Source organism: Nerophis ophidion, linkage group LG18 (genome assembly GCF_033978795.1).
Source record: "Nerophis ophidion isolate RoL-2023_Sa linkage group LG18, RoL_Noph_v1.0, whole genome shotgun sequence".
Lineage (NCBI taxonomy): Eukaryota > Metazoa > Chordata > Actinopteri > Syngnathiformes > Syngnathidae > Nerophis > Nerophis ophidion.
In genome coordinates this window covers 9101077-9126626 of record NC_084628.1, presented here as the reverse complement: position 1 = coordinate 9126626, position 25550 = coordinate 9101077, and the positions used below count along the sequence as shown (strand labels likewise).

The window sequence follows — 25550 nt, the reverse complement described above, 5'->3', positions numbered from 1 at the left end:
AAAACCAACCACTTTCATGTGGTATTGTACAGAAAGGACAACTTTTTTTCTCCTCCATTTGAAAATGTGGGCGTTATCATCATTACTGTCTGATTCCAATCAATGCAAGTCATCAGAATCAGGTAATACACCAACTTATTTTCTTGTCTTCGTGAAAGAAATACATCTATATGTGTTACACATGCTTGTATTATCATTAAACACATTTAACTTGTTTACAAAAATGTCTCTTTCATAAATAAATAAATATAAATGATATATATAAATGAGGTAGATCCCCTCGAGTTGGTCAATTGAAAAGTAGCTCGCCTGCAGAAAAAGTGTGGCCACCCCTGATATAGAACATGCTATACAATCTGTCACTCCTAATATCTAAATCCCATGAAATTTTATACGTCTAGTATCTTACGTGAATGAGCTAAATAATATTATTTGATATTTTACGGTAATGTGTTAATCATTTCACACATAAGTCGCTCCCGAGTATAAGTCGCACCCCTGGCCAAACTATGAAAAAAAACAGCCACTTTAAGTCCGAAAAATACAATACATACTTTATTCATATTTAAATTTTTCAAGCTCACACAATTATTAAAAGGTCTGTTCACACGGTTAATTAATTGCCATAGATTGAACTTGATAATCTCCTTATCTTTAAATACAGTATTGTGGCATGGGGCTAAGTTCCTCACTCCTGGTGCTGTTGTACGCTTAACAGGCAGATTTTCACTTTGATTGAAAAAGTTTTGTTCATTTGGGGGCCAAAAGCTTGAGCACCCCCTGCGAGAAAGGGATGCTTGAAGCTGTTGAAGGTTGTATTAGAACATGCAAACCATACATAGATGCCCCATTTAAGATTCAACCACTTTACTTACCCATCCATCCATTTTTTACCGCTTGTCCCATTTTGGGATCGCGGGGGGTGCTGGAGCCTATCTCAGCTGCATTCGGGCAGAAGGCGGGGTACACCCTGGACAAGTCACCCCCTCATCGCAGGGCCAACACAGATAGACAGACAACATTCACACACCAATTTAGTGTTGCCAATCAACTTATTTTTCCATCGAAAACATGACATCATCGTGCCAAGTGCATGCTCTTTCAGCTAATTGGTGTGCATATGTACAGCCCGGCCCCCGGCCATCCATCCATCCATTTACTACCGCTTATTCCCTTTTGGGGTTGTGGGGGGTGCTGGCGCCTATCTCAGCTACAATCGAGCGGAAGGCGGGGTACACCCTGCGGCCAATAACATTTTAATTATAATTTTGAAGAATTCATCTGAATGTGCATAAACTATTTCCGTTCAAAATTATTAGAAATGTCACATCTTAAAAGTTTAAATATTAACTGTCAGTTTACTGTACTGTGCCAGCTGTACTACTATATGAGTTCGTATTTTCTATTGTTTCAGTGAAAATAAAACAGCAAAGTCCATTTGGCTGTCATCTGTTTTAATTATGAGACAAAATTGTGTCGAAGTCATGATTTTTTTTTTCATGCTTGAAATAAGAAATTATTACTTTAAAAAAGTAGTGTTATACTTGTGAGTGTTGATGACACAGCTTTGCAACACTTGGTAATCTAGTTTCAAGCATGTGTTACTCAATATATTTCACAGTATCATGTTAGACCCGCTCGACATCCATTGCTTTCCTCCTCTCCAAGGTTCTCATAGTCATCATTGTCACCGACGTCCCACTGGGTGTGAGTTTTCCTTGCCCTTATGTGGGCCTACCGAGGATGTCATAGTGGTTTGTGCAGCCCTTTGAGACACTAGTGATTTAGGGCTATATAAGTAAACATCGATTGATTGATTGATAAAATCTCAGCAACAAGCTGTAATAACTTACTAAGATCATTTAGGACCAAAACCCTTAAAACGGGTAAAACACTCTAACATAAAATCTGCTTAGTGAGAAGAATGATCTTATCAGACAGAAAATAAGCAAATATCACTATTATTTGAGATACCGGTATATAATCTTACTTAGATTTCAGTTTTTGCAGTGAGCGCAGACCTTTAAAGGTGACCATCCACAGATAAGGAAAATGAGCATGAGCACTCAAAATAAATTGCATGATTAATACGATAATGTTTTGTGGTTGATCACATGAGTTAGAGCGTTAACTTTGACAGCCCTAATTTCATCGGACATGTGGCTGTTTTTTTTTATTTTGTACAGTTAGTTATTTGTCACATTTCTGCTGCATTTTTGTTTGATTGCAAAATGTGCACAAGGTCAAGGGGGGAAATGTTCAGTCACTCATTGTAGTCAATGTTTTATAGTTCTCAGTACATATTGTAAAGCCTAAATCCTGTGCTCTTTTTCTTCTTATTATTATTTTGTAAAACCCTGTAAAATATCATTCAGATTTTTGATATGGTCTGTCATTATACCCACATATAACACTTTTAGCAGGCATGCAATACTTGCGTCTTTGGCCGAAAAGTAAAAAGCGTGATTGTCAACAGTAACAGTAACTATTCAAACATTGAAATGTACTCTGTTACTCTATATCAGGGGTGTCTAAAGTTTGTTTGTTTTTTTACCAGGGGCTGCATACTGAAAATTCAAAGAATGCAAAGGTCATTTGAATGTTTTTATCTTGTTAAAAAAAACCTAATGTTAAAGTAGAGCTGTCAAAATAACAAGTTAACTCATGTGATTAATCACCAAAAAATGCATTAATCGCAGATTAGTTGTGCCTTTTATTTTGACAATGCATGCTCTTCTACCGTAACCGCAGCTGGTTACCTGAGAGGCGTCGCGGTTTGTTTAACGGTCAGTCATCAGGTCAATGCAAGCGATTGATTGATTGACTGATTGATTGGTTGATTGATTGAAACTTTTATTAGTAGATTGCACAGTACAGTACATATTCCATACAATTGACCACTAAATGGTAACATCCGAATAAGTTTTTCAACTTGTTTAAGTCGGGACCCACGTTAATCAATTCATGGTAACGTTGGAACAAGTCAACCGTGACGGGACTTTAGATGACTTATCGATCAATCAATCAAACTTTATTTATAAAGCGCTATTCATACATAAGAGAAATGCAACACAAAATGCTTGACAGGGGCTTCACGGTGGCAGAGGGGTTAGTGCGTCTGCCTCACAATACGAAGTTCCTGCAGTCCTGGGTTCGAATCCAGGCTCAGGATCTTTCTGTGTGGAGTTTGCATGTTCTCCCCGTGAATGCGTGGGTTCCCTCCGGGTACTCCGGCTTCCTCCCACTTCCAAAGACATGCACCTGGGGATAAGTTGATTGGCAACACTAAATTGGCCCTAGTGTGTGAATGTGAGTGTGAATGTTGTCTGTCTATCTGTGTTGGCCCTGCGATGAGGTGGCGACTTGTCCAGGGTGTACCCTGCCTTCCGCCCGATTGTAGCTGAGATAGGCGCCAGCGCCCCCCGCGACCCCGAAAGGGAATAAGCGGTAGAAAATGGATGGGATGGAAAATGCTTGACAGACTTAAAAACAGGAGAGACAGGCAGGAAGTGAAACTAAAATAAAAGCACTGACCAGGAAGTTACTGTAACACAGAAACTGACGTGACAGGTCGTCACAAAGTGCATTAAAGGTAAACATTTAAGACATGTTCCTTTGTGATATTCTGATAAGATTGCATTTGATATAACCTGTGACTAATCATGATTAATCCAAATCCACAAGTGCGATTAATCTGTTGTTTAAAAATATATAATTTGACATGTGGTTTGTGTTGTAGGTTACAAAGCCTATTGTTATCAGTTATTAGTATCAACTTGTCTGGTTTTCCTCATTACATCAAACTTTTTTTGGTTTGATTTTATTTTGACAATTTTCGCCAGGTCAACTAACCCCGAGCGGCAAGCCACAAACTGCCCCCGGACCACACTTTAGACACCCCTGCGCTTGTACCTCAGCCTTTCATTTAACATTAAATTACAAAGGCACATATCGGAGTCATCCGGTGAACCACTATCTTGTCCACAATATTGCACATTTGCTTGAAAAGAAATCCAAAAACGCCACTTTTTTTCCATCATTTTCCCATTTTCTCGTAGAGGTGTGTAAACCAGGGGTGTCAAACGTACGGCTTGCGGGACGGATCAGGCCCGCGAACAGTTTTATCCGGCCCGTGGGATGAGTATAACAATTGGTCAACATTTTTGAATGAAAGAAACTGCTGTTCTAAATGTGTCCACTTGATGTCGCAATAGCATTTTTTTGTATCTTTGTAGATGATGCTACATATGTCAAATAAAAAAAATAAACAACATGATGCTAGTGCACCAGTTGTGGAAAATAAGCAAAGTACATAAATAACTTGCTGTAATTATCCATCCATCCATTTTCTACCACTTATTCCCATTAGGGGTAGCGGGGGGCGCTGGCGCCTATCTTAGCTACAATCGGGCGGAAGGCGGGGTACACCCTGGACAAGTCGCCACCTCATCGCAGGGCCTGCTGTAATTAGATTTTGATATTATTTTTTTTGATGGATTGAAAATTAACACCAATGAGTTGACTAATGAACATTATCACATAATTTATTCAGAAAGCATAAATAATAACAAATAAAAATATAACACAAATATCCATCCATCCATCCATTTTCTACCGCTTATTCCCTTTTTGGGCTCGCGGGAGGCGCTGGCGCCTATCTCAGCTACAATCGGGCGGAAGGCGGTGTACACACTGGACAAGTCGCCACCTCATCGCAGGGCCTCCTGTAATTAGATTTTGATATTATTTTTATTTTATTTTGATGGATTGAAAATTAACACCAATGAGTTGACTAATGAACATTATCACATAATTTATTCAGAAAGTATAAATAACAACAAATAAAAATATAACACAAACATCCATCCATCCATCCATTTCCTACCGCTTATTCCCTTTTTGGGCTCGCGGGAGGCGCTGGCGCCTATCTCAGCTACAATCGGGCGGAAGGCGGGGTACACCCTGGACAAGTCGCCACCTCATCGCAGGGCCTGCTGTAATTAGATTTTGATATTATTTTTTTTGATGGATTGAAAATTAACACCAATGAGTTGACTAATGAACATTATCACATAATTTATTCAGAAAGTATCAATAACAACAAATAAAAATATAACACAAACATCCATCCATCCATCCATCCATTTCCTACCGCTTATTCCCTTTTTGGGCTCGCGGGAGGCGCTGGCGCCTATCTCAGCTACAATCGGGCGGAAGGCGGGGTACACCCTGGACAAGTCGCCACGTCATCGCAGGGCCTGCTGTAATTAGATTTTGATATCATTTTTTTTTTCATTTCGATGGATTGAAAATTAACACCAATGAGTTGACTAATGAACATTATCACATAATTTATTCAGAAAGTATAAATAACAACAAATAAAAATATAACACAAACATGTAAGTGTAAAAAAACAAAACAACAACATTATGATTTATACATTTTCAGAATGCGCTTATTGTATTTTTAAACGAAGAAAACAATCTGAAATTGTCTTTATTATGAGGTTATCGTGCCGTGATTTTACCAGTCCGGTCCACTTGAGAGTAGATTTTTCTCCATCTAAAATGAGTTTGACACCCCTGATCTAAACAAATAAATAAATGATAAATGGGTTGTACTTGTATAGCGCTTTTCTACCTTCAAGGTACTCAAAGCGCTTTGACACTACTTCCACATTTACCCATTCACACACACATTCACACACTGATGGAGGGAGCTGCCATGCAAGGCGCCAACCAGCACCCATCAGGAGCAAGGGTGAAGTGTCTTGCTCAGGACACAACGGACGTGACGAGGTTGGTTCTAGGTGGGATTTGAACCAGTGACCCCCGGGTTGCGCACGGCCACTCTCACACTGCGCCACGCCGTCCATAACAGAGCATATGACGCCAAAACGGAAATTGCAACATAAATACAATATTATCATATTAATTATTCAGAAAGTATAAATAACGACAAAAAAAGATAGTGTTGAATTAACCGCAACATGTAAGTGTAAATAACCCCGACAAAATTATGATTTGTACATTTTCAGAATGTGCTTGTTCTATTTTCAAACAAAGAAAAACAATCTGAGGTTGTCTTTATTTTTAAGTTATCGTGCTGTGATTTTACCAGTCCGGCCCACTTGGGAGTAGATTTTTCTCCATGTGGCCCCCCATCTATAATGAGTTTGACACCCCTGGTGTAAACCCTGCCTCAGGGATGAGATGTGGTGTGTTCACTGCTCGCTGGGTGCTGAGTCATCAATTCAATCCTCTATTCCTGGATGAATGCAGTGGTGTCAAGGTGTTACATTTAAGAGGCTCATGAGCTTACCTGGGATATGGGTCAACAAAGGTGGAATCGCTTTGCGGGGCCATAGAGAATATTTGGAAGGTGTAGTGCGCCTTGAAAACGTACAATAACGCGCCGTGCTTTTGAACACGCGTGAATAGAAAGAGGAAGGGGGACAAAAAGGAGGCAGAAGGGAGGGAACGATAAGGTTTAGGTTTGGTGTGTGTTTTAATGCCGCCATTGTTTCAGTGTCAGCATGCATGGTGGATTGTTGTGTCTTCTAAAAAGCCTTCCCCAAATGACTGACACAGGCAAAAAGGCAGCGACCCTCTGGGGACTGGTGGCAGGGAGAGTCCTTCGTTATCTTTAATTACTCCCGCTCCACCGCCGAGGTTCAATTTCCTTTAATCTGCACAACCTGCTGCTCTGTTGATGTGTAAGAGCAATTAAAGCACAGTTCAGGTGTCCCTCGCAGTGTAGCTGAAGGATGTTTACCAACTCGTAAAGTGCATGTTTGTTATACAAAGTTAGAAGATTTAAACTTCTCTTTTGAACGTATAGCTCGGTTATACATTCTAGGGTTCTAGGTTCGATCCCCGCATTCGCCATACTAGTCACTGCCGTTGTGCCCTTGTGCAAGACACTTTACCGACCTGCTCCTAGTGCCAGCCACACTGGTTTAAATGTAACTTAGATATTGGGTTTCACTATGTAAAGCGCTTTGAGTCCCCCATATCTAACTAAGATGACTAAGCTGCCCGGCTTATAGTCCGTAAAAAACAGTAGGATTGTTTTTTTATTTACCACATGTTGGGGAAATTTTTTTTAAATTTTACGGTAAAATGAGTGCGTTGCCAGTTTTTACTGTAAAATCTACCCTTTTTTTTACAGTAAACATAAAAAATATATATAATAATCAAATGCAGAGGCAAATTTGTATATTATTCGCAGTTAGAAGCCATAACTACAATGTGGCCCTTAATAAAAACGAGTTTAACACCTGTGGTTTAGTATTACGAGCAGGTTGCATCAGGCTGGAAGAGTCGCAGAAAGGTGATTTTGCTGTTCAGTTTCTTGTTAGGGAACATCAGTAAACACTGGAGACTTTAAAGAAGTTCAAATGTATGCATCCCTTACTTTTAATGAGTATAGTCAGAAAATGTCAAAATAAGTTCACCTGGAAAGGTTATGGACCATTTTAGGCTCCTCCTAAAATTTCTACCAAAAGTCCTAATATCCCTAACTTTATGTGGGTAGTTGTGATGTCGATCCACCAATTTCCCAATTTAGGCTTATTGTATTTAACCGTCCACAATTGTTGTGTAATGAGACAGTAATGTTATCAACACCTCATATTGAAGCGTGCATCAGTTGTAATTCTTGGGGCATTCAATCCATCGCACTGTTCAGTTTGTCACAGAAGACGCTTTGCCTCTCATCAGAGCAGGGGTCATCAGTTCATGCTCATAGATTTTGATTGGTCAAGTCCAGTCTGACTTTGATCGGTCAGATCTAATCTGATTTTTATTAGGCAGCCCGAGTCTGACTTCTAATTCTTTGAGCTGTTCAGTTTTTCTTAAAGGCTTTGTAAAAACAGAACAGGTCTTAGATTTGGATCGGGCAGATCTAGTCTGACCTTGATTGGACGGATGTAATCTGAGTCGATCTGACCAATCTCAACCTATGAGCTGTTCAGTTTGTCTTCCTAGAAGACGTTTCGCCACACATATGAGCAGGCTCCATCAGTTCGTGCTAACTTAGACTGGTCACATCTAGTTAGTCTAGATCTGACCTATCTCGAGGCGAAATGCCTTCGAAAACAAACTGAACAATCCATTTGTGATGGACTGAATGTCCTATGAATGCAACGACCTGGGTGAATGAGACCATCCATAGACATCAGGCAACACCCCTTGAACTGAAAAACGACACAAATGTGGCCATCTGACAATCAGATGGATTTTTTTTTGAAAGCAAGGAGAAGACAATCGCTGAAACACAACAACCATTGAATAATGCAATCAAGTTGGAGCGAAAAATTACTGGGAGATCGATTTTTGGTGGGTTTTATGGACCATGAATTGAGTAACGTGGACTTAAACAAGTTGAAAAACTTATTCGGGTGTTACTATTTAGTGGTCAATTATATGGAATATGTACTGTACTGTGCAATCTACTAATAAAAGTCTCAATCAATCAATCAAACCAATAAAAATTATTATTCTGGAAGGCATTCATTTATTGAAAGAAAGTGGGTATATTGGTTGTTTGTCTTTGTGCATTACTTTTGTTATGCTTACTTTGATATAAATAACTGTATTGGGGAAATGTGTCTGCCTGATTGTCTGCATACAGTATATGTTAAATGTTAAGAAAAAAAGCCTTGTTGGCTAAGGGTTTTGGACAAGACTAAAGGCCTGATGTCAATCCTCTTACATCTCGCCTCGCTGAAAATGGATTAGTGAGTACCTACGTTTTGGCCCCACGGTCACTTTGGAGGATTTCATTGAATGAGCCTGTGGTACACACCGTTGCTCCAATTTTAGGGTTAATTTTCTATTTAGATTGTTGTTTGTTTGTTAATAGAGATGAAGCGAAACAAGCACAGGTGTGTGCCCGCAACCAACGATGCTGCTGGTGTGCAGAGCTGGTAAAGGATCAAAGCAGGTCGCCGGCTGCAGGGCGTAAGTAGCTCTCCAGGGCGCTGAAGTTGTCTCCAGACGCGCCCCGTCTCCCACCTGTCATTTTCAGCCTGACGTCCAAACGCTATGACTCGGTTGCGTTCACTCTGCAGCAGCTCCCCGGACTTCCAGGTTTTGAGGATGGTTAGGTGACACTCCTACAGCGAAGTTGGGATGATGGAGTTTCACAGATGACGTGAGTCTTTTTTTTTTTTTTTCTCTCCTAAGATTTGTATGTCCTTTTTAGATTCAGACGTCACCGTCCAAACTGAAATGATCCGGCAGTGAACCTAAAGGGTCACTGGCAGCAAGGACAATGCAACATTTCCCACCCAGTCTGAGAAGGTCACCATGGGAGTGCATCCATCCACGTGTGCCCATAATTAAAAGCAGGAAATCTTTACCGGCGACGTCTTTTTATAACTCGCTGATATGGATCCTCTTTGGAGTGTTGACGTTCCCTTGCTGCATCCACTGTTTGATATTCAAAGTGGGGATCTTGGGGCCTTGGAACTGCGACCCCGTGTACTATAGGACGTACCCCACTGCCGCCGCCAGGCTCGCCGTGAGCAGGATTAACGAAGACCTCACATTGAATCTAGGCCTGGAAATGGACTTCATCATCCTGCAGGAGCCTTGTGAAACATCCAAAGCTCTAACTTCATTCATTCAATACGAGAATTTTGCAGATGCGTTTGTGGGCCCTACTAATCCTGGATACTGTACCGCAGCAGCACTACTGGCCAAAAACTGGGACAAGTCCATCTACTCGTACGGATGCGTCAACTTTGAGCTGGACCGCATCACCGGGTACCCGACGTTTTCCAGGACAGTGCCGTTTCCTTCCGAGGTGCTGTTCACCGTGCTGAAGTACTTCCGTTGGGCCAACATTGTGGTGGTCTCCTCCAAAGAAGACATCTGGATGGACACAGCGGCGAGAGTGGCCAGTGCTATGAGGAAAAATGGGCTTTCTGTCGCCCTGGTTACATCTGTGGGAATAAATGAGACGCAAGTTGAGAGCACACTGAGGCAGATCCAAGACGCAGGGGAGATAAGAGGTGAGTGGACTGACCCCTCAAACTCTGATTTGTTTGTATTTTACTCGTAAAAAATTATGCAATTAGAAATAAATTGTTCCAAAGTCAAATTGACAACATCATAAAATGTTTATTAAGTGTACAGGCAATCTATTAAAGTAAAATCTGACAATCCCACATACAAGTGTAAAAACAATTTAACCTGCACTATAATTGGACTTTTTAATGTTCTTACTTGTAATACAAGGGAAAAAAGAAGTTAACCATAGTAAAAATACCAGGTGACAACAGTTATGTGAGTCGGCGTATTTCACATCATTTCTTGTGTACAGTACATTATTTTTCTCCTTTCTAATGTTTAGGCTGTTCTTTGGGGAGACGTGTCGTAAAAAAAGAAAAATGTGCAGTGGTTTGAACTTAAAGTCCATTTTCGTGCAAATGTTGGGGACATTTTGAGTTGGAAGACATCGGCGGTGCTTGACTTTAGAGCAGGGGAGTCCAAAGTGCTGCTCGGGGGGCCATTTGCGACCACTGGTTGGTGGCACGTTGTAGAAATAGAACATAAGAAATGAAACAGCAAAAATTTAAAGAATAAAAAGGCAAAATGCAAAGACAAAAAAAACAATATAAAATTAAATCGTTTTAAATAATTAATTAAAAATAGCAATACACATACGGATCCTTTTTAAATTTTTCAGAATGCAGACTTCAGTGGAAAAAGTTTTGAACACCCCTGCTTTAAAGACATATTTTCTGCAGTTGGAATCTGTACTTGAAGTCATTGTTGTACAGTAGTAAATAATCTGTTGACCAGGACTATACACAGTATAAACTTGGTGGTCAATTATCCGACACAAAAAACTAAAACAATGTAGCAAAGCCCAAGTGTTCATGTAAAATGACAGTTCTCATATGGAGTGGACTACTTAAAAGCAGATCGACATGAATGTAAAGTTCTTCTTTGTTTGTATTACTTGATCCACAATTTGTTTATTTTTTTAAATGTTTTACAACTTGATCCAGTATCCCCATCATTTGCAACAGCAGTTGGTTGTTGACTTGCTGCTGTTCCTGCATGATTTTAAACCGCCGCTCATCCGCTTCCTGCTGCATTCTCAAAAATGTTTCAAACGCAGCTCTCTCCTCGTCCCGCCGTCTTCGGTCAGCCTCATCCATTTGCCTCTTCTGCCGCATGTAGCTTTCCAAAAAACTGTCAAAGCGATCGACCCTACTTTTTCTTTTCTTGCTTCCGGCGCCAGGAACTGTCCAGCGAAAGGTGTTAGTTTCTGGCTCGGGCCGGGGGCTCTCTGAGCTCTGAGCTGAGCTGGTTGTGCTCTCGTCACCGAGATGAATTTCACTGGACCCTGTGGATAAAAAGTATGATACAGTAAAGCTGTCATTGCCTGACTGCATTGTAGTGTTGTCCCGAACACATAAACATTTAAGTATTGGCTTTATTTTAACATAAAATCTTATGATAACACTACATTTGTGTGTGTAAGGAGTCGTCCCACTCTCCACCCACAGAGACAAAGATTGTAATTGACTGAACAGAGGGATCGCTCTGTTCAGTTAATTCTACTGTTAAATAAACACTTCCAGATGCTGAGAGCAATGCACAGAGTGAGACTTCTTTTTCCCTGTTTGAAGAGAGAGAAACTTTCAATTGGCCAGGAGGCAAAATACGCAAAACTTGACAATTCTGATTGGCAAACATCTGTCACTTAAACACCGGTGACGGCAGAGAAAAACTAAACATCCTGCAAGGTGAGGATACCAAACTGAATAAAAAACATTAATGTTATTTAATCGTGCAGCCCTTTGTCAAATTCTGATTTTTTTTCTATATTTAAAACACTTCCTAGTGGTCTACATGAGTGGTCCCCAACCACTGTGACGCATTTGCTACCAGGCTGGACAGAAACATTAATTAATTTATAAACTACCGCATTTTCTCTGACTTAACTTTCGCCTATTCCATGAAAAACACAAATAAGCTTGTTAATAAATGTATAATACAACTCCTTTGTTATAGTACATGGGACAGTGCACATTAATGGACCTATATCATGTTAATGTTATTGTCCACACCTGTCGTCATCTGTTAACAGCAGTATGCTCTTAAACGCATGTTGAGACTCCTCGGAAGTAGAATCGAGTGAAACGAAGCAATTGGCTGTGTTTACTCTGAGAAGCACGGCACTTCCGTTTCCAGGAAGCAAGCAGTGTTGCCTAAAATGCATTAATAAATGACAGTTTTTCGGTAAGTACAAATGTTACTATATTACTAACCGTCTGAAATTTTACCGCGGTTTATCATTATACTCTTTATCGTTACATCCCCAATATAGAGTATCGTCATATCGGGATAGAACATGTTGACACATTCTTGCAGTGTCCCGGAAATTTGACATCAACAAGCAAACGAACACATCTTCAACCACTCTAGCATTCATGCCAGCTAGCTAACGTCCCTACAGTGTGAAGCTATTTCTAAATGACAAATTATCACCTCCATGGCGGCAAATAAACTGTTTCTTAAAGGTATTTTTATCACTGAAGGACAGCAAATAGCTAAACATGTATGCTACACTACACAACCGCTTCGGAATGTAAACAGACATAAGTGGATTGATACAAATATATATCAGTATATGGTTGGTCCTACAGTGGATATGTCGATATTTTTTATTGTCAAAAAATATTTTGTCATTTTTGTCTGATAATGGCTTTTTGACAATATCCGATATTCCGATATTATCCAACTCTTAGTTACCGATTCCGATATCAACCGATACCAATATATACAGTCGTGAAATTGACACATTATTATACCTAATTTTGTTGTGATGCCCGGCTGGATGCATTAAACAATGTAACAAGGTTTTCCAAAATAATCAACTCAAGTTATGGAAAAAAATGCCAACATGGCACTGCCATACTCATTATTGAAGTCACAAAGGGCATTATTTTTTTAAACATGCCTCAAAACAGCAGCTAGGAATTTGGGACATGCTCTCCCTGAGAGAGCATGAGGATTTTGAGGTGGGCGGGGTTGAGGTGGGGGGAGAGGTAGGGTGTAGCGGGGGCTGGGGGGTGTATATTGTAGCGTCCTGGAAGAGTTAGTGCTGCAAGGGGTTCAGGGTATTTCTTCTGTTGTGTTTATGTTGTGTTACGGTGCAGATGTTCTCCCTAAATGTGTTTGTCATTCTTGTTTGGTGTGGATTTACATATTTGTAACAGTGTTAAAGTTGTTTATACGGCCACCCCCAGTGTGACCTGTATGGCTGTTGATCAAGTATGCATTGCATTGTGAAAAGCCATAGAAATAATGTGACTGGGCCAACATGCATAGTCAGTGTCTTTTAAGTTTTTTGGCGCTCTGTACTTTTCCCTACGTCCGCGTGTTTTAGAAAATGTCATGAATTTTACTTTTTGAAACCGATACCGATTATTTACGACATTACATTTTAAAGCATTTATCTGCCAATATTATCTGACTTCTCTACTTACAAACTGAGAAAATAAGTCCCTAGACACTTAAGGGCGTTAATGACAAATAATTGTGCAGAAACATCCACTATTTCATGCAAATATTTATAAAACTTAGTTCAGTATCTATAAAGTGACAATGTAAACATCAGTGTAAAACAATAATCTTCAGTTTAGTGTCTTTCAACTTTTACTTTATGACAAGCAGTGTCCTCTACAGTGGACAAGTTTTATAGCAGTATGGAAAATGCTGTTTCTTGGAAAAGTTAACTAACAATATAACTTGACATACCGTAAATACCTCAAACAGATGTAAGCTTCTCTGGCTTCAAATATAATTTACTGGCTGATAGTTTGTTAGGTGATCACTCAACCAATGTGTATGCTGCCTTCCACCCGATTGCAGATAGCCTGCAGCACCCTGGCCCCACCAAGAGAGACGAGATTTGAGTATTCATCAAGTAGTTTTTCAGTTTCCTCATATTTCCCGCAGAGTACAGGTTTTTTTGGAGTGATTAACTCTGTGCGACGCAACTTGACCAAATGGATTTGTGTTGGCTTGAAAACGCTTACGACGAAACTGGCGGACCTTTGCTTTGTAGAATGCAGACTTTCGTACCTGCGCCAAAGAGTTTATGTTTTCGCCAGGGTTTGTTTTTGTGCTTGTTGGCAACCGTCAAACAGCTACGGATAGAGCCAACCCCCACTTTCTTGTCCTCATTCAGTGTTGGTTGTTTGTACACAGGTATGTCTCTTCTGCTTAGCTTTCGAAACTTCCATATTTTGCCAGGATATCTTGTTGGAACAATCCTTCATTCGCAACGCTCGCAGCGTGGTCTTATTTTAGGAGCACGGCGAGTTTCATGTTACGTGATTTAATCAAATAACGCGACAGACATGGATGAATATTAAGATGATAGAAAAGATATCACTGCCAAAAATCCAAATTTTGTGTAATATACTGACAAATAGGAGACTTATTATATAAGTACAGAAGAAGAGGCAGCATTCTCAGACACTCTATAAAATCTAGGAAGAAATCATGTCAAGCCAGTTTGAAAAATGTCTGAACTACTAGCTACATGAAGGAGCTTAAAATTGTTTTTACTTACAGTGGGAAAAAAAGTTGTTCAAGTTCTCCCACTTAAAATGATGACAGAGGTCTGTAATTTTCATTGTACTGTAGGTACACTTCAACTATGAGAGACAGAATGTGAAAAAGAAAAATGCAGGAATTCACATTGTAGGAATTTTAAATATATATTTTTTTAATTATGGTGGAAAACAAGTATTTGGTCAACCATTCAAAGCTCTCACTGATGGAAGGAGGTTTTGGCTCAAAATCTCACGATACATGGCCCCATTCATTCTTTCCTTAACACGGATCAATCATCATGTCCCCTTAGCAGAAAAACAGCCCCAAAGCATGATGTTTCCACCCCCATGCTTCACAGTAGGTATGGTGTTCTTGGGTTGCAACTCAGTATTCTTCTTCCTCCAAACACGACAAGTTGAGTTTATACCAAAAAGTTATATTTTGGTTTCATCTGACCACATTACATTCTCCCAATCCTCTGCTGTATCATCCATGTATCCATTTTGGATACATGGATGATACGTTGATTCATAGGCCCAAAGAGTTCCAGTTTTGTCTCATCACTCCTTAGAACAATTTCCCAAAACCTTTGGGGTTTGTCCAGAGGATTTTTGGCATACTGGAGTCTATTTTTCTTGTGCCTGTTAGTAAGAAGTGGGGTGCGCCTGGGAGCTCTGGCATGGAGGGCTTCATCTCGTCGTGCGCGCCTTATTGTCTGGGACGAAACCTGCGTTCCCCCCTCTGCAATGTCCTGTGGTAGTTCCTCAAATGGACAGCAGTTGCGAAAAAAAAAAATATCCGGTTGATCTCTAGTCAAGATATTTGCACAAAGTTTGGATTTTTGGCAGAGATCTCCTTTCTGTCACGTTTACGTCCATCTATCTTTGACTGTGTTGGTTTTCGATTAAATATCTGTTGATGTAGTTCTGTTAAAGTTGTTATAAAAATGTTGTTACTGATAAAAAAGGCCGATACAATATTAATCAAATGTCACGAATCGGCGCAGATAACCGCCCCAGACGATAATCGGTCGATATCTACCAAAAAATGTTTTTTGCTCGAGTAGGGTTGCATTGCGTGATATCACTTTACATCTACAGCCATGTTTGTTGCCTTTTTGTTGCACGAGCTGTTTACAAGTATGCGTGATTATATTTTCCAATCAAAATACAAGTATAGATCTCAACATTATGTATGCGCTAAAAGCTTAATTTATGATTGCTGCCTGTGGTAAAAGCTTAACTATTTTAGGTTTTGCTCACTTTTACTTTCTTTTATTTATACTTGTTTACGAAACACTCGTAGCAAAAATGTGTTTTATGAACCCTGAAACAAGATAAAAAAACAACTAACATCAAGAAAGTACTTAGGTGGGAAAAACTTAGCGGTGAAAGTACAGTACAGGCATAAAAGTATGGACACACCTTCTCATTCAATGGGTTTTCTTCATTTTCATGACTATTTACATTGTAGATTGTCACTGAAACCATCAAAACTATGAATGAACACATGTGGAGTTATGTACTTCACAAAAAAAGTTGAAATAACTGAAAACATGTTTAATAGTTTAGCTTCTTCAAAATAGCCACCCTTTGCGCGGATTAATTTTTTGCACACATTCTCTCAATAAGCGTCAAGAGGTAGTCACCTGAAATGGTTTTCACTTCACAGGTGTGCTTGAAGCTCATCGAGAGAATGCCAAGAGTGTGCAAAGCAGTAATCAAGAGCACAAGCGGTAGAAAATGGATGGATAAAATACAACACGTTTTCAGATATTTCACCTTTTTTGTTAAGTGCATAACTCCACATGTGTTCATTCATAGTTTTGATGCCTTCAGTGGCAATCTACAATGTAAATAGTCATGAAAATAAAGAAATTGCATTGAATGAGGAGAAGGTGTGTCCAAACTTTTGGCCTGTACTTTGACAAAGTGATCACTCCAAACTCGGGCTTTCTTCGACTCAATCTGCTCTTCTGGACTGGAGTGTGTGCCACTTTTGTCATCTTTTTTCGTAAAATCTTGCATTATTTCGCTCTTCTTGATTACCTTTAGGGTAACTATGAAGAAACTTGTATCCTCTTTGCGTTGTGAACGGTTCCAATAGCCTAAAACAATGCAAGCATAGGGCATTTTTCTTTAAAAAAGGGAAAACGCCACCCAGAACGCTAGGATAACAGACCCTGGCTGGCCCACCACTTAGAGTTTCAGATATTTTTAGGCTATGTCCACACGAACACAGATACTTAATAAACGCATACTTATATCTGTGTTTAGGCCTCTTGTCCACACCCTGACACATTATTTTGTCATCAAAAACGCAGACATTTACAAACGCTGGCCAAAGTGTAAAGATCCAAAACTCTCCGCTTGGCATATGCGTGTACACGGCATAAACCTAGAATTGTGATGAATTAGGGCTCGGCGATATTGCTTTTTTTAATATTGTGATATTTTTAAGTCATATCGCGATACACAAGATATATCTCGATATTTTTCCTTAGCCTGGAATGAACACTTGATACATATAATCACAGCAGTACGATGATTCTATCTGTCTACATTAAAACATTCTTGTTCATACTGCATTCATATGTGCTCATTTTTAACTTTCATGCAGAGAGGGAAATCACAACTAAAAAAAAATCAAAAAATGTTTTCATACGGTGTTGATCTGGAAATGTTTGCCTCTGCATTTTGATGGTGTGGGCGTGTGGCACAGTATGGAGATGTTTACATGTGGAGTAAGCACTCTTCCTTCTCTAGCGGGAACTTAGGGGTGGCATGGCGTAGTAGGTAGAGCGGCTGTGCCAGAAACCTGAGGGTTGCAGGTTCGCTTCCCACCTATTGACATCCAGATCGCTGTCGTTGTGTCCTTGGGCAGGACACTTCACCCTTGCCCCTAGTGCCGCTCAGACTGGTGAATGAATGATGAATGAATGATTGGTGGTGGTCGGAGGGGCCGTAGGCGCAAACTGGCAGCCACGCTTCCGTCAGTCTACCCCAGGGCAGCCGTGGCTACAGATGTAGCTTACCACCACCAGGTGTGAATGAATGATGGGTTCCCACTTCTCTGTGAGCGCTTTGAGTGTCTTAACAATAGAAAAGCGCGATATAAATCTAATCCATTATTATTATTATTATTATTACTTTTCAAATGATGCTACATATTATTAGTAATGATACGTTTTATAGCAACGCTTTTGCCCCACACTTGACATATTACGGTTGTCTGTTTGACATATTCCCAATTGAAGCCAAACCACCACCTGATGATGGGTCCCCTGTTATTTTTTTGGGAACTAATTCTTCCTTCATTTGTTACCAGATTCGCACCTTCTTTCTCTCGTATTACCACTCGCACGGCTCAGCTAGCATCACAGCTAACGTTACCCATGCCGCTACCTCTCTGCTCCTCGAAGGGCGTATTAGTATGTGACGTATGACGTGAATGTAGGTGACATGTGTAAGAAGGTGCGCTTGCTGTCTGTGAGAAGAACAGACAAGAAAGAGCGATGATAGCTTGTGGTGTAATGCCAGCAGCTAAAAGCAACTGCGTGAGAACATATCGTCGAATATCACGATATAGTCATTTTCTATGGAGGGGGTCCGGTCCGATGACCATGGATGAAGTACTGGCTGTCCAGAGTCGAGACCCAGGATGGACCGCTCGTCGGGACCCAGGATGGACCGCTCGCCTGTATCGGTTGGGGACATCTCTACGCTGCTGATCCGCTTGAGATGGTTTCCTGTGGACGGGACTCTCGCTGCTGTCTTGGAGCCACTATGGATTGAACTTTCACAGTATCATGTTAGACCCGCTCGACATCCATTGCTTTCGGTCCCCTAGAGGGGGGGGGGTTGCCCACATCTGAGGTCCTCTCCATGGTTTCTCATAGTCAGCATTGTCACTGGCGTCCCACTGGATGTGAATTCTCCCTGCCCACAGGGTGTGAGTTTTCCTTGCCCTTTTGTGGGTTCTTCCGAGGATGTTGTAGTCGTAATGATTTGTGCAGTCCTTTGAGACATTTGTGATTTGGGGCTATATAAATAAACATTGATTGATTGATATATCGCACAGAGACAAACCCGCGATATATAGAGTATATCGATATATCGCCCAGCCCTAGTTTGAATTTAAACATGCTGCTCTTTTTACTCAACATTAACAAAAATTACACTCCCGCCAGCGCTGATGACAGTCAGCTGTTTTGGATAAGATCGCTCTGGAACCTCCACCTGATGGGACAAATTTAACAAGCAAGACTTTTTGCTCTGTGTCATAAGAAAAGTGCAACCTTATCTTATGGTTTTAGTCCTTATTTAATGTCAAACCATGAAGTTAATTTACGTGTCTTGCTTCTATTTTTGTAGACAGAGCCATGCGCGACCGTGCTCGCGCGTAAAAGCAACTAAGAAAACTAAAAAAAAACATAATTTAGCATCCTCCTTGTGGTGTGTAGTGATGTCTAAGATCATGGGTGTCAAACTCTGGCCCGCGGGCCAAATTTGGCCCGCCATGTAATTTCATTTGGCCCTCGAGGCAATATCAAATTAACATTAGAGCTGGCCCACCGGTATTATACAGTGGCTGTGCCGCTGTAACACCGCATTCACCGCTAATATTCATACTTGCCAACCCTCCCGATTTTCCCGGGAGACTTCCGAAGTTCGGTGCCCCTCCCGAAAATCTCCCTGGGCAACCATTCTCCCGAATATCTGCCGATTTCCACCCGGACAACAATATTAAAGGCACTGCCTTTAACGTTCTCTAAAACCTGTCAACACGTCCGCTTATCCTCCATACAAACAGCTTCATAATGTAAGCGGCTTATACACACTCATAGGTGAAAGCAATGCATACTTGGTCAACCGCCATACAGGTGACACTTGAGGGTGGCCGTATAAACAACTTTAACACTGTTACAAATATGTGCCACACTGTGAACCCACACCAAACAAGAATGTCAAACACATTTCAGGAGAACATCTGTACCGTAACACAACAGAACAAATACCCAGAACCCCTTGACGCACTAACTCTTCGGGGACACTACAATACACGCTACCACCTAAAAGGTTAATTTGTTCAACCTTGGCCCGCGGCTTTGTTCAGTTTTAAATTTTGTCCCACTCTGTATTTGAGTTTGACACCCCTGTCTAAGACAATATACACTTAATTACACATGTACCGAATAACTACATCCATGATTAAATGCTTTATAATTCCCTTAAACATACAAAATGGTTTCCTTGGCTCGTTAGTGTGTGCTGATTTTAGAAATGTCGACTTCACTGCACATGTAATACATCACCATGTTGCTGAACATGTTATAAATCTATGAGATGCACAGGCACGTATACGCCCTCGCGGAGCAGAGAGGTAGCAGCATGGGTAACGTTTGCTGTGATGCTAGCGCGGCGAAAGAAGGTGCGAATATGGTAACAAATGAAGGAAGAATTTATTCCCAAACGTCTGGCGGTGGTTTGGCTTCAAGTGGGAATAGGTTGAACAGACAACTGTAATTTGTCAAGTGTGGGCCAAAACGGCGTTGGTATAAAACATAGCATTACTGCTAATACAAACCCTGTTTCCATATGAGTTGGGAAATTGTGTTAGATGTAAATATAAACGGAATACAATGATTTGCAAATCCTTTTCAACCCGTATTCAGTTGAATATGCTACAAAGACAACATATTTGATGTTCAAACTGATAAACATTTTTTTTTTGCAAATAATCATTAACTTTAGAACTTGATGCCAGCAACACCTGACAAAGAAGTTGGGAAAGGTGGCAAACGCTTATTTGGAACATCCCACAGGTGTGCAGGCTAATTGGGAACAGGTGGGTGCCATGATTGGGTATAAAAACAGCTTCCCAAAAATGCTCAGTCTTTCACAAGAAAGGATGGGGCGAGATACACCCATTTGTCCAGAACTGCGTGAGCAAATAGTCAAACAGTTTAAGAACAATGTTTCTCAAAGTGCAATTGCAATACATTTAGGGATTTCAACATCTACGGTCCATAATATCATTGAAAGGTTCAGAGAATCTGGAGAAATCACTCCACGTAAGCGGCATGGCCGGAAACCAACATTGAATGACCGTGACCTTCGATCCGTCAGGCGGCACTGTATCAAAAACAGACATCAATCTCTAAAGGATATCACCACATGGGCTCAGGAACGCTTCACAAAACCACTGTCACTAAATACAGTTTGTCGCTACATCTGTAAGTGCAAGTTAAAGCTCTACTATGAAAAGCAAAAGCCATTTATCAACAACATCCACAAACGCCGCTGGCTTCTCTGGGCCCGAGATCATTTAAGATGAACTGATGCAAAGTGGAAAAGTGTTCTGTGGTCTGACAAGTCCACATTTCAAATTGTTTTTGGAAATATTCGACATTGTGTCATCCGGACCAAAGGGGAAGCGAACCATCCAGACTGTTATCGACGCAAAGTTCAAAAGCCAGCATCTGTGATGGTATGGGGGTGCATTAGTGCCCAAGGCATGGGTAACTTACACATCTGTGAAGGCACCATTAATGCTGAAAGGTACATACAGGTTTTGGAACAACATATGCTGCCATCTAAGCATTGTCTTTTTTATGGACGCCCCTGCTTATTTCAGCAAGACAATGCCAAGCTACATTCAGCACGTGTTACCACAGCGTGGCTTCGTAAAGAAAGAGTGTGGTTACTTTCTTGGCCTGCCTGCAGTTCAGACCTGTCTCCCATCGGAAATGCGTGCCGCATTATGAAGCGTAAAATACGACAGCGGACTGTTTAACGACTGAAGCTCTACATAAAACAAAAATGGGAAAGAATTCCACTTTCAAAGCTTCAACAATTAGTTTCCTCAGTTCTCAAACGTTTATTGACAGTTGTTAAAAGAAAAGGTGATGTAACACAGTGGTGAACATGCCCTTTCCCAACTACTTTGGCACGTGTTGCAGCCATGAAATTCTAAGTTAATTGTTATTTGCAAAAAAAACTAAGTTTATGAGTTACTTTGAACATCAAATATGTTGTCTTTGTAGTGCATTCACTTGGTTTGAAAATGATTTGCAAATCATTGTATTCCGTTTATATTTACATCTGACACAATTTCCCAACTCATATGGAAACGGGGTTTGAATATCGTGTATCGTGACATGGCCTAAAAATATCGAAATATTAATAAAAAGGCCATATCGCCGCTGCTGCTCCCAAGCTCTGGAACAGGGGTGCCCACACTTTTTCTGCAGGCGAGCTACTTTTCAATTGAACAACTCGAAGGGATCTACCTCATTTATATATATAATTTATATTTATTTATGAAAGAGACATTTTTGTAAACAAGTTAAATGTGTTTAATGATAATACAAGCATGTGTAACACATATAGATGTCTTTCTTTCACGAAGACAAGAATATAAGTTGGTGTATTACCTGATTGTGATGACTTGCATTGATTGGAATCAGACAGTAATGATGATAACGCCCACATTTTCAAATGGAGGAGAAAAAAAGTTGTCCTTTCTGTACAATACCACATGAAAGTGGTTGGTTTTTGGCATCTAATTCATCCAGCTTCCATACACTTTACAAGAAAAACATTGGCGGCAAATTCCGTAGCTTGCTTGATTGACATTCACGGCACCCGAGGGTCTTGTGAGAGGACGCTGGCTGCTGCCAGTTCATTATTATGAAAAAATGACAGAGAGGAAGGCGAGAAACACTTTTTATTTCAACAGACTTTCGCGCCGTCCTTTCCGTCAAAACTCTAAAGGCCGACTGCACATTTCCTATCTTCACAATAAAAGCCCTGCTTCATGCTGCCTGCGCTAACAAAATAAGAGTCTCGGAAAGCTGGCGTGCACAAGTGATGTGCACGCTAGCTTTCTGAGGGATCGCTTGTGCACGCCAGTTTTCCGAGACTCTGTATTTAGTTAGCGCAGGCAGCATGAAGCAGGGCTTTTATTGTGAAGATAGGAAATGTGCAGTCGGCCTTTAGAGTTTTGACGGAAGGTACGGCGCGAGAGTCTGTTGAAATAAAAAGTGTTTCTCGCCTTCCTCTCGGTCATATTTTAATAATAATGATCTTACAGCAGCCAGCGTCATCTCACAAGACCCTCCGGTACCGTGAATGTCATTTAAGTGACGTCTTGGTGAAGATTGATGATCACTAATTTTTAGGTCTATTTTTTTTAAAAGCCTAGCTCGAGATCGACTGACACACCCCCCGCGGTCGACTGGTAGCTCGCGATCGACGTAATGGGCACCCCTGCTCTGGAACGACCTACCTCGGACTGTTAGACAAGCCTCCTCTTTTACTCTTTTTAAATCTCTCTTAAAAACATACTTTTATTCCTTGGCTTTTAACACTGAGTGATATCCATCCTGCAATGGCGCCCCATTATACACCTGCTGTGAACCTGTTTTTATGTTTTATTTATTTATTTTTTATCATGTTTGTTTGCTCGGTTCTCATATTATCTTTTAACCTGCCCATTGTACAGCACTTTGGCTACCTCTGTGGTAAATTTTAAATGTGCTTTATAAATAAATTTGATTTGATATCGCCCAGCCCTGGTGCAATCCTGGCACCGTCAGTGGGCAGAATATTCGCAATTTCGTTGAAGTGAAACCAGCAGAATAAACTATGTTGGAAAATGTCTACAAGACACCTGACTTACCATTCGTGCACCAATCTTGACTAACGGAGCACTGTGACAGATCATCATCTGGCTCTGTTTTAATCGACGTTACAACGGCATGGTTGTCTTGTAAAGACTCCTGCTTGGGACTGCTTGTTCCGAGTATTTCGTCCAGTTGGTCGTACCAGGGAAATTTGTCCTTCTCGTCCCCAAAGCAACCATTATTCCTTATGGAGTCCCGAACCCTTATATATTGCTGTCGCAGTTTTTTCACCTTGATCCGGCACTGTTGCGCCGTTCTGTTGAATCCCCATGCCGCCATCTTTTCGCTGAACAAATTAAAAACGTGAATGTTCTTGTGTGTTGTCGCAAGCAGCTGTGAGACATAGTCGTCCGACCACACAGCAATCAGCGCCTGGGTCTCCTCGCAGCTCCATGTTTGTCCTCGGGACATTGCGGCTTGTTTTTTTTTTCCACCTCTGCTATTCGCGCTGTTGCCTTTGTTTGTTTACCCCATAATCCGCCGCATTACGTCACTTCCGCTTATCTTACTTCCGCAGACATCACTATTCACTGGATAGTCTTTTTTTTCTTTGTTTTAAATGTTCATTTATAAATTTCAACATTAACAAACAGAAGAGAAACAATAATCAAAATAGTTCAACAACAGTACAAAACATTATAAAAACAGTACAAAACAGCGCCAGGGGTTGTAAATTCAAAGTAACAAAAATAGAATATAATATAAAAAAAAATATATATATATATATATAATATTATATATTTTATTATATATATGTATATATATATATATATATAATATTATATATTATATTATATATATGTGTATATATATATATATATATATATATATATATATATATATATATATAATATGGTGCAAAGCCATAGACTCATTCAGATTCATTAAATAACTTAAATTTAGAACACACCCACACAGCAAAAACAGGTATCGCGCTTTCCGGAACGGACCCGTATCGGGGTCCACCTGTCCTCAAGAACTGATCCGCCACGGAGGCAGGTCGCGGACCCGCCGTGGCTCCGAGCTGGATCCGCTTTGCATCCATGATCAAAACCTTACCTCCGCGGCGGGTGCGCTTGGGACCCGCACATACCACACGTACATCTGCCGCAGACCAGCAACGGACTCAGAACAACCCTGGCTCATCCGGCCCGGGTCCATTTTGGACCCGTTTATCTTATTTTCAAAATCCCTTCTGTTCTTGCTGTAGGATAAAAGTGTTAGTTTCGTATTTTATCCTAGTGATATATTACTAGGCCCTACTACAGCAATATAGGCCTAAGTTTATAAGCTCAGGCAGGGGTGTCAAACTCAAATACAGAGTGGGCCAAAATGTAAAACTGAACAAAGCCGCGGGCCAAGGTTGAACAAAATAACCTTTTAATAGGGACCCAAACTAGTTTTGCAATGAATATTGAACAAGCTTAAATAGGGCAGCAGGGTGGACAGGGTTGAGTGCATCTGCCTCACAATACGAAGGTCCTGAGTAATCCTGGGTTCAATCCCGGGCTCGGGATCTTTCTGTGTGGAGTTGGCATGTTCTCCCCGTGACTGCGTGGGTTCCCTCCGGGTACTCAGGCTTCCTCCCATGGAACAGGCAGAGCTTATATACTGTAATGTAATAGTGCAAACTTTCAAAAAACAAACAAAAAAACATCAGTGGTATATTAAATAAAATTAAATTAAAAAAAATTAATGCCTCTTTTCTATTTGCAGCCTTCTGAGGTAAATATCAACATTAACTTTTTCCACAGGCTAATGAATTCAAAAATTAAATAAAAATGAGGTGGGTGGGGTTTGGTGGTAGCGGGAGGTGTATATTGTAGCATTCCAGAAGAGTAAGTGCTGCAAGGGATGCCGGGTATTTGTTCTGTTGTGTTTATGTTGTGTTACGGTGTGGGTGTTCTCCCAAAATGTGTTTTGTCATTGTTGCTTGGTGTGGGTTCACAGTGTGGCGCATATTTTTAACAATGTTAAAGTTGTTTATATGGCCACCCTCAGTGTGACCTGTATGGCTGTTGCCCAAGTATGTGTTTGTGAAAGCCGCATATATTATGTGACTTGGCCAGCACATAATAGAGGACGTGACGACATATTGTAGAGGACGCTAAAGGCAGTGCCTTTAAGGCACGTTCCCAATATTGTTGTCCAGGTGGAAATCGGGAGAATGATTGCCCAGGGAGATTTTCGGGAAGGGCACTAAACTTCGGGAGTCTCCCGGGAAAATCAGGAGGGTTGGCAAGTATGAGTATTAGCGGTGAATTTGGTGTTACCGGCG

General features: G+C 40.7%; 2 protein-coding genes across 5 annotated transcripts in view; one reads left to right on the top strand and one right to left on the bottom strand.

Annotated features, from left to right (window-relative positions):
• gucy2f (guanylate cyclase 2F, retinal) overlaps nt 1-25550 on the top strand; it is a 71937-nt gene that overhangs the window by 20757 nt on the left and 25630 nt on the right. For 2 of the 3 annotated variants that reach the window (XM_061878706.1, XM_061878708.1), the window contains exon 3: nt 8867-10019. In XM_061878706.1, the coding sequence (XP_061734690.1) occupies nt 9278-10019 (742 nt within the window). In that variant the 5' untranslated portion in view covers nt 8867-9277. Of the gene's footprint in view, nt 1-8765; nt 10020-25550 lie in introns of those variants that run through there. The other variant, XM_061878707.1, reaches the window with a different exon arrangement.
• On the bottom strand, nt 10109-23767 carry LOC133537575 (uncharacterized). 2 transcript variants are annotated; one of them, XM_061878712.1, is made up of 2 exons: nt 23269-23767; nt 10109-11362 (listed from the first exon to the last, which is right to left on the bottom strand). In XM_061878712.1, the coding sequence occupies exons 1-2, from the start codon at nt 23681-23683 to the stop codon at nt 10989-10991; spliced, it is 789 nt and encodes a 262-aa protein (XP_061734696.1). In that variant the 5' UTR covers nt 23684-23767; the 3' UTR covers nt 10109-10988. The 2 variants fall into 2 exon arrangements, with proteins under 2 accessions (XP_061734696.1, XP_061734697.1); XM_061878713.1 differs by having other exon boundaries at nt 23504-23693.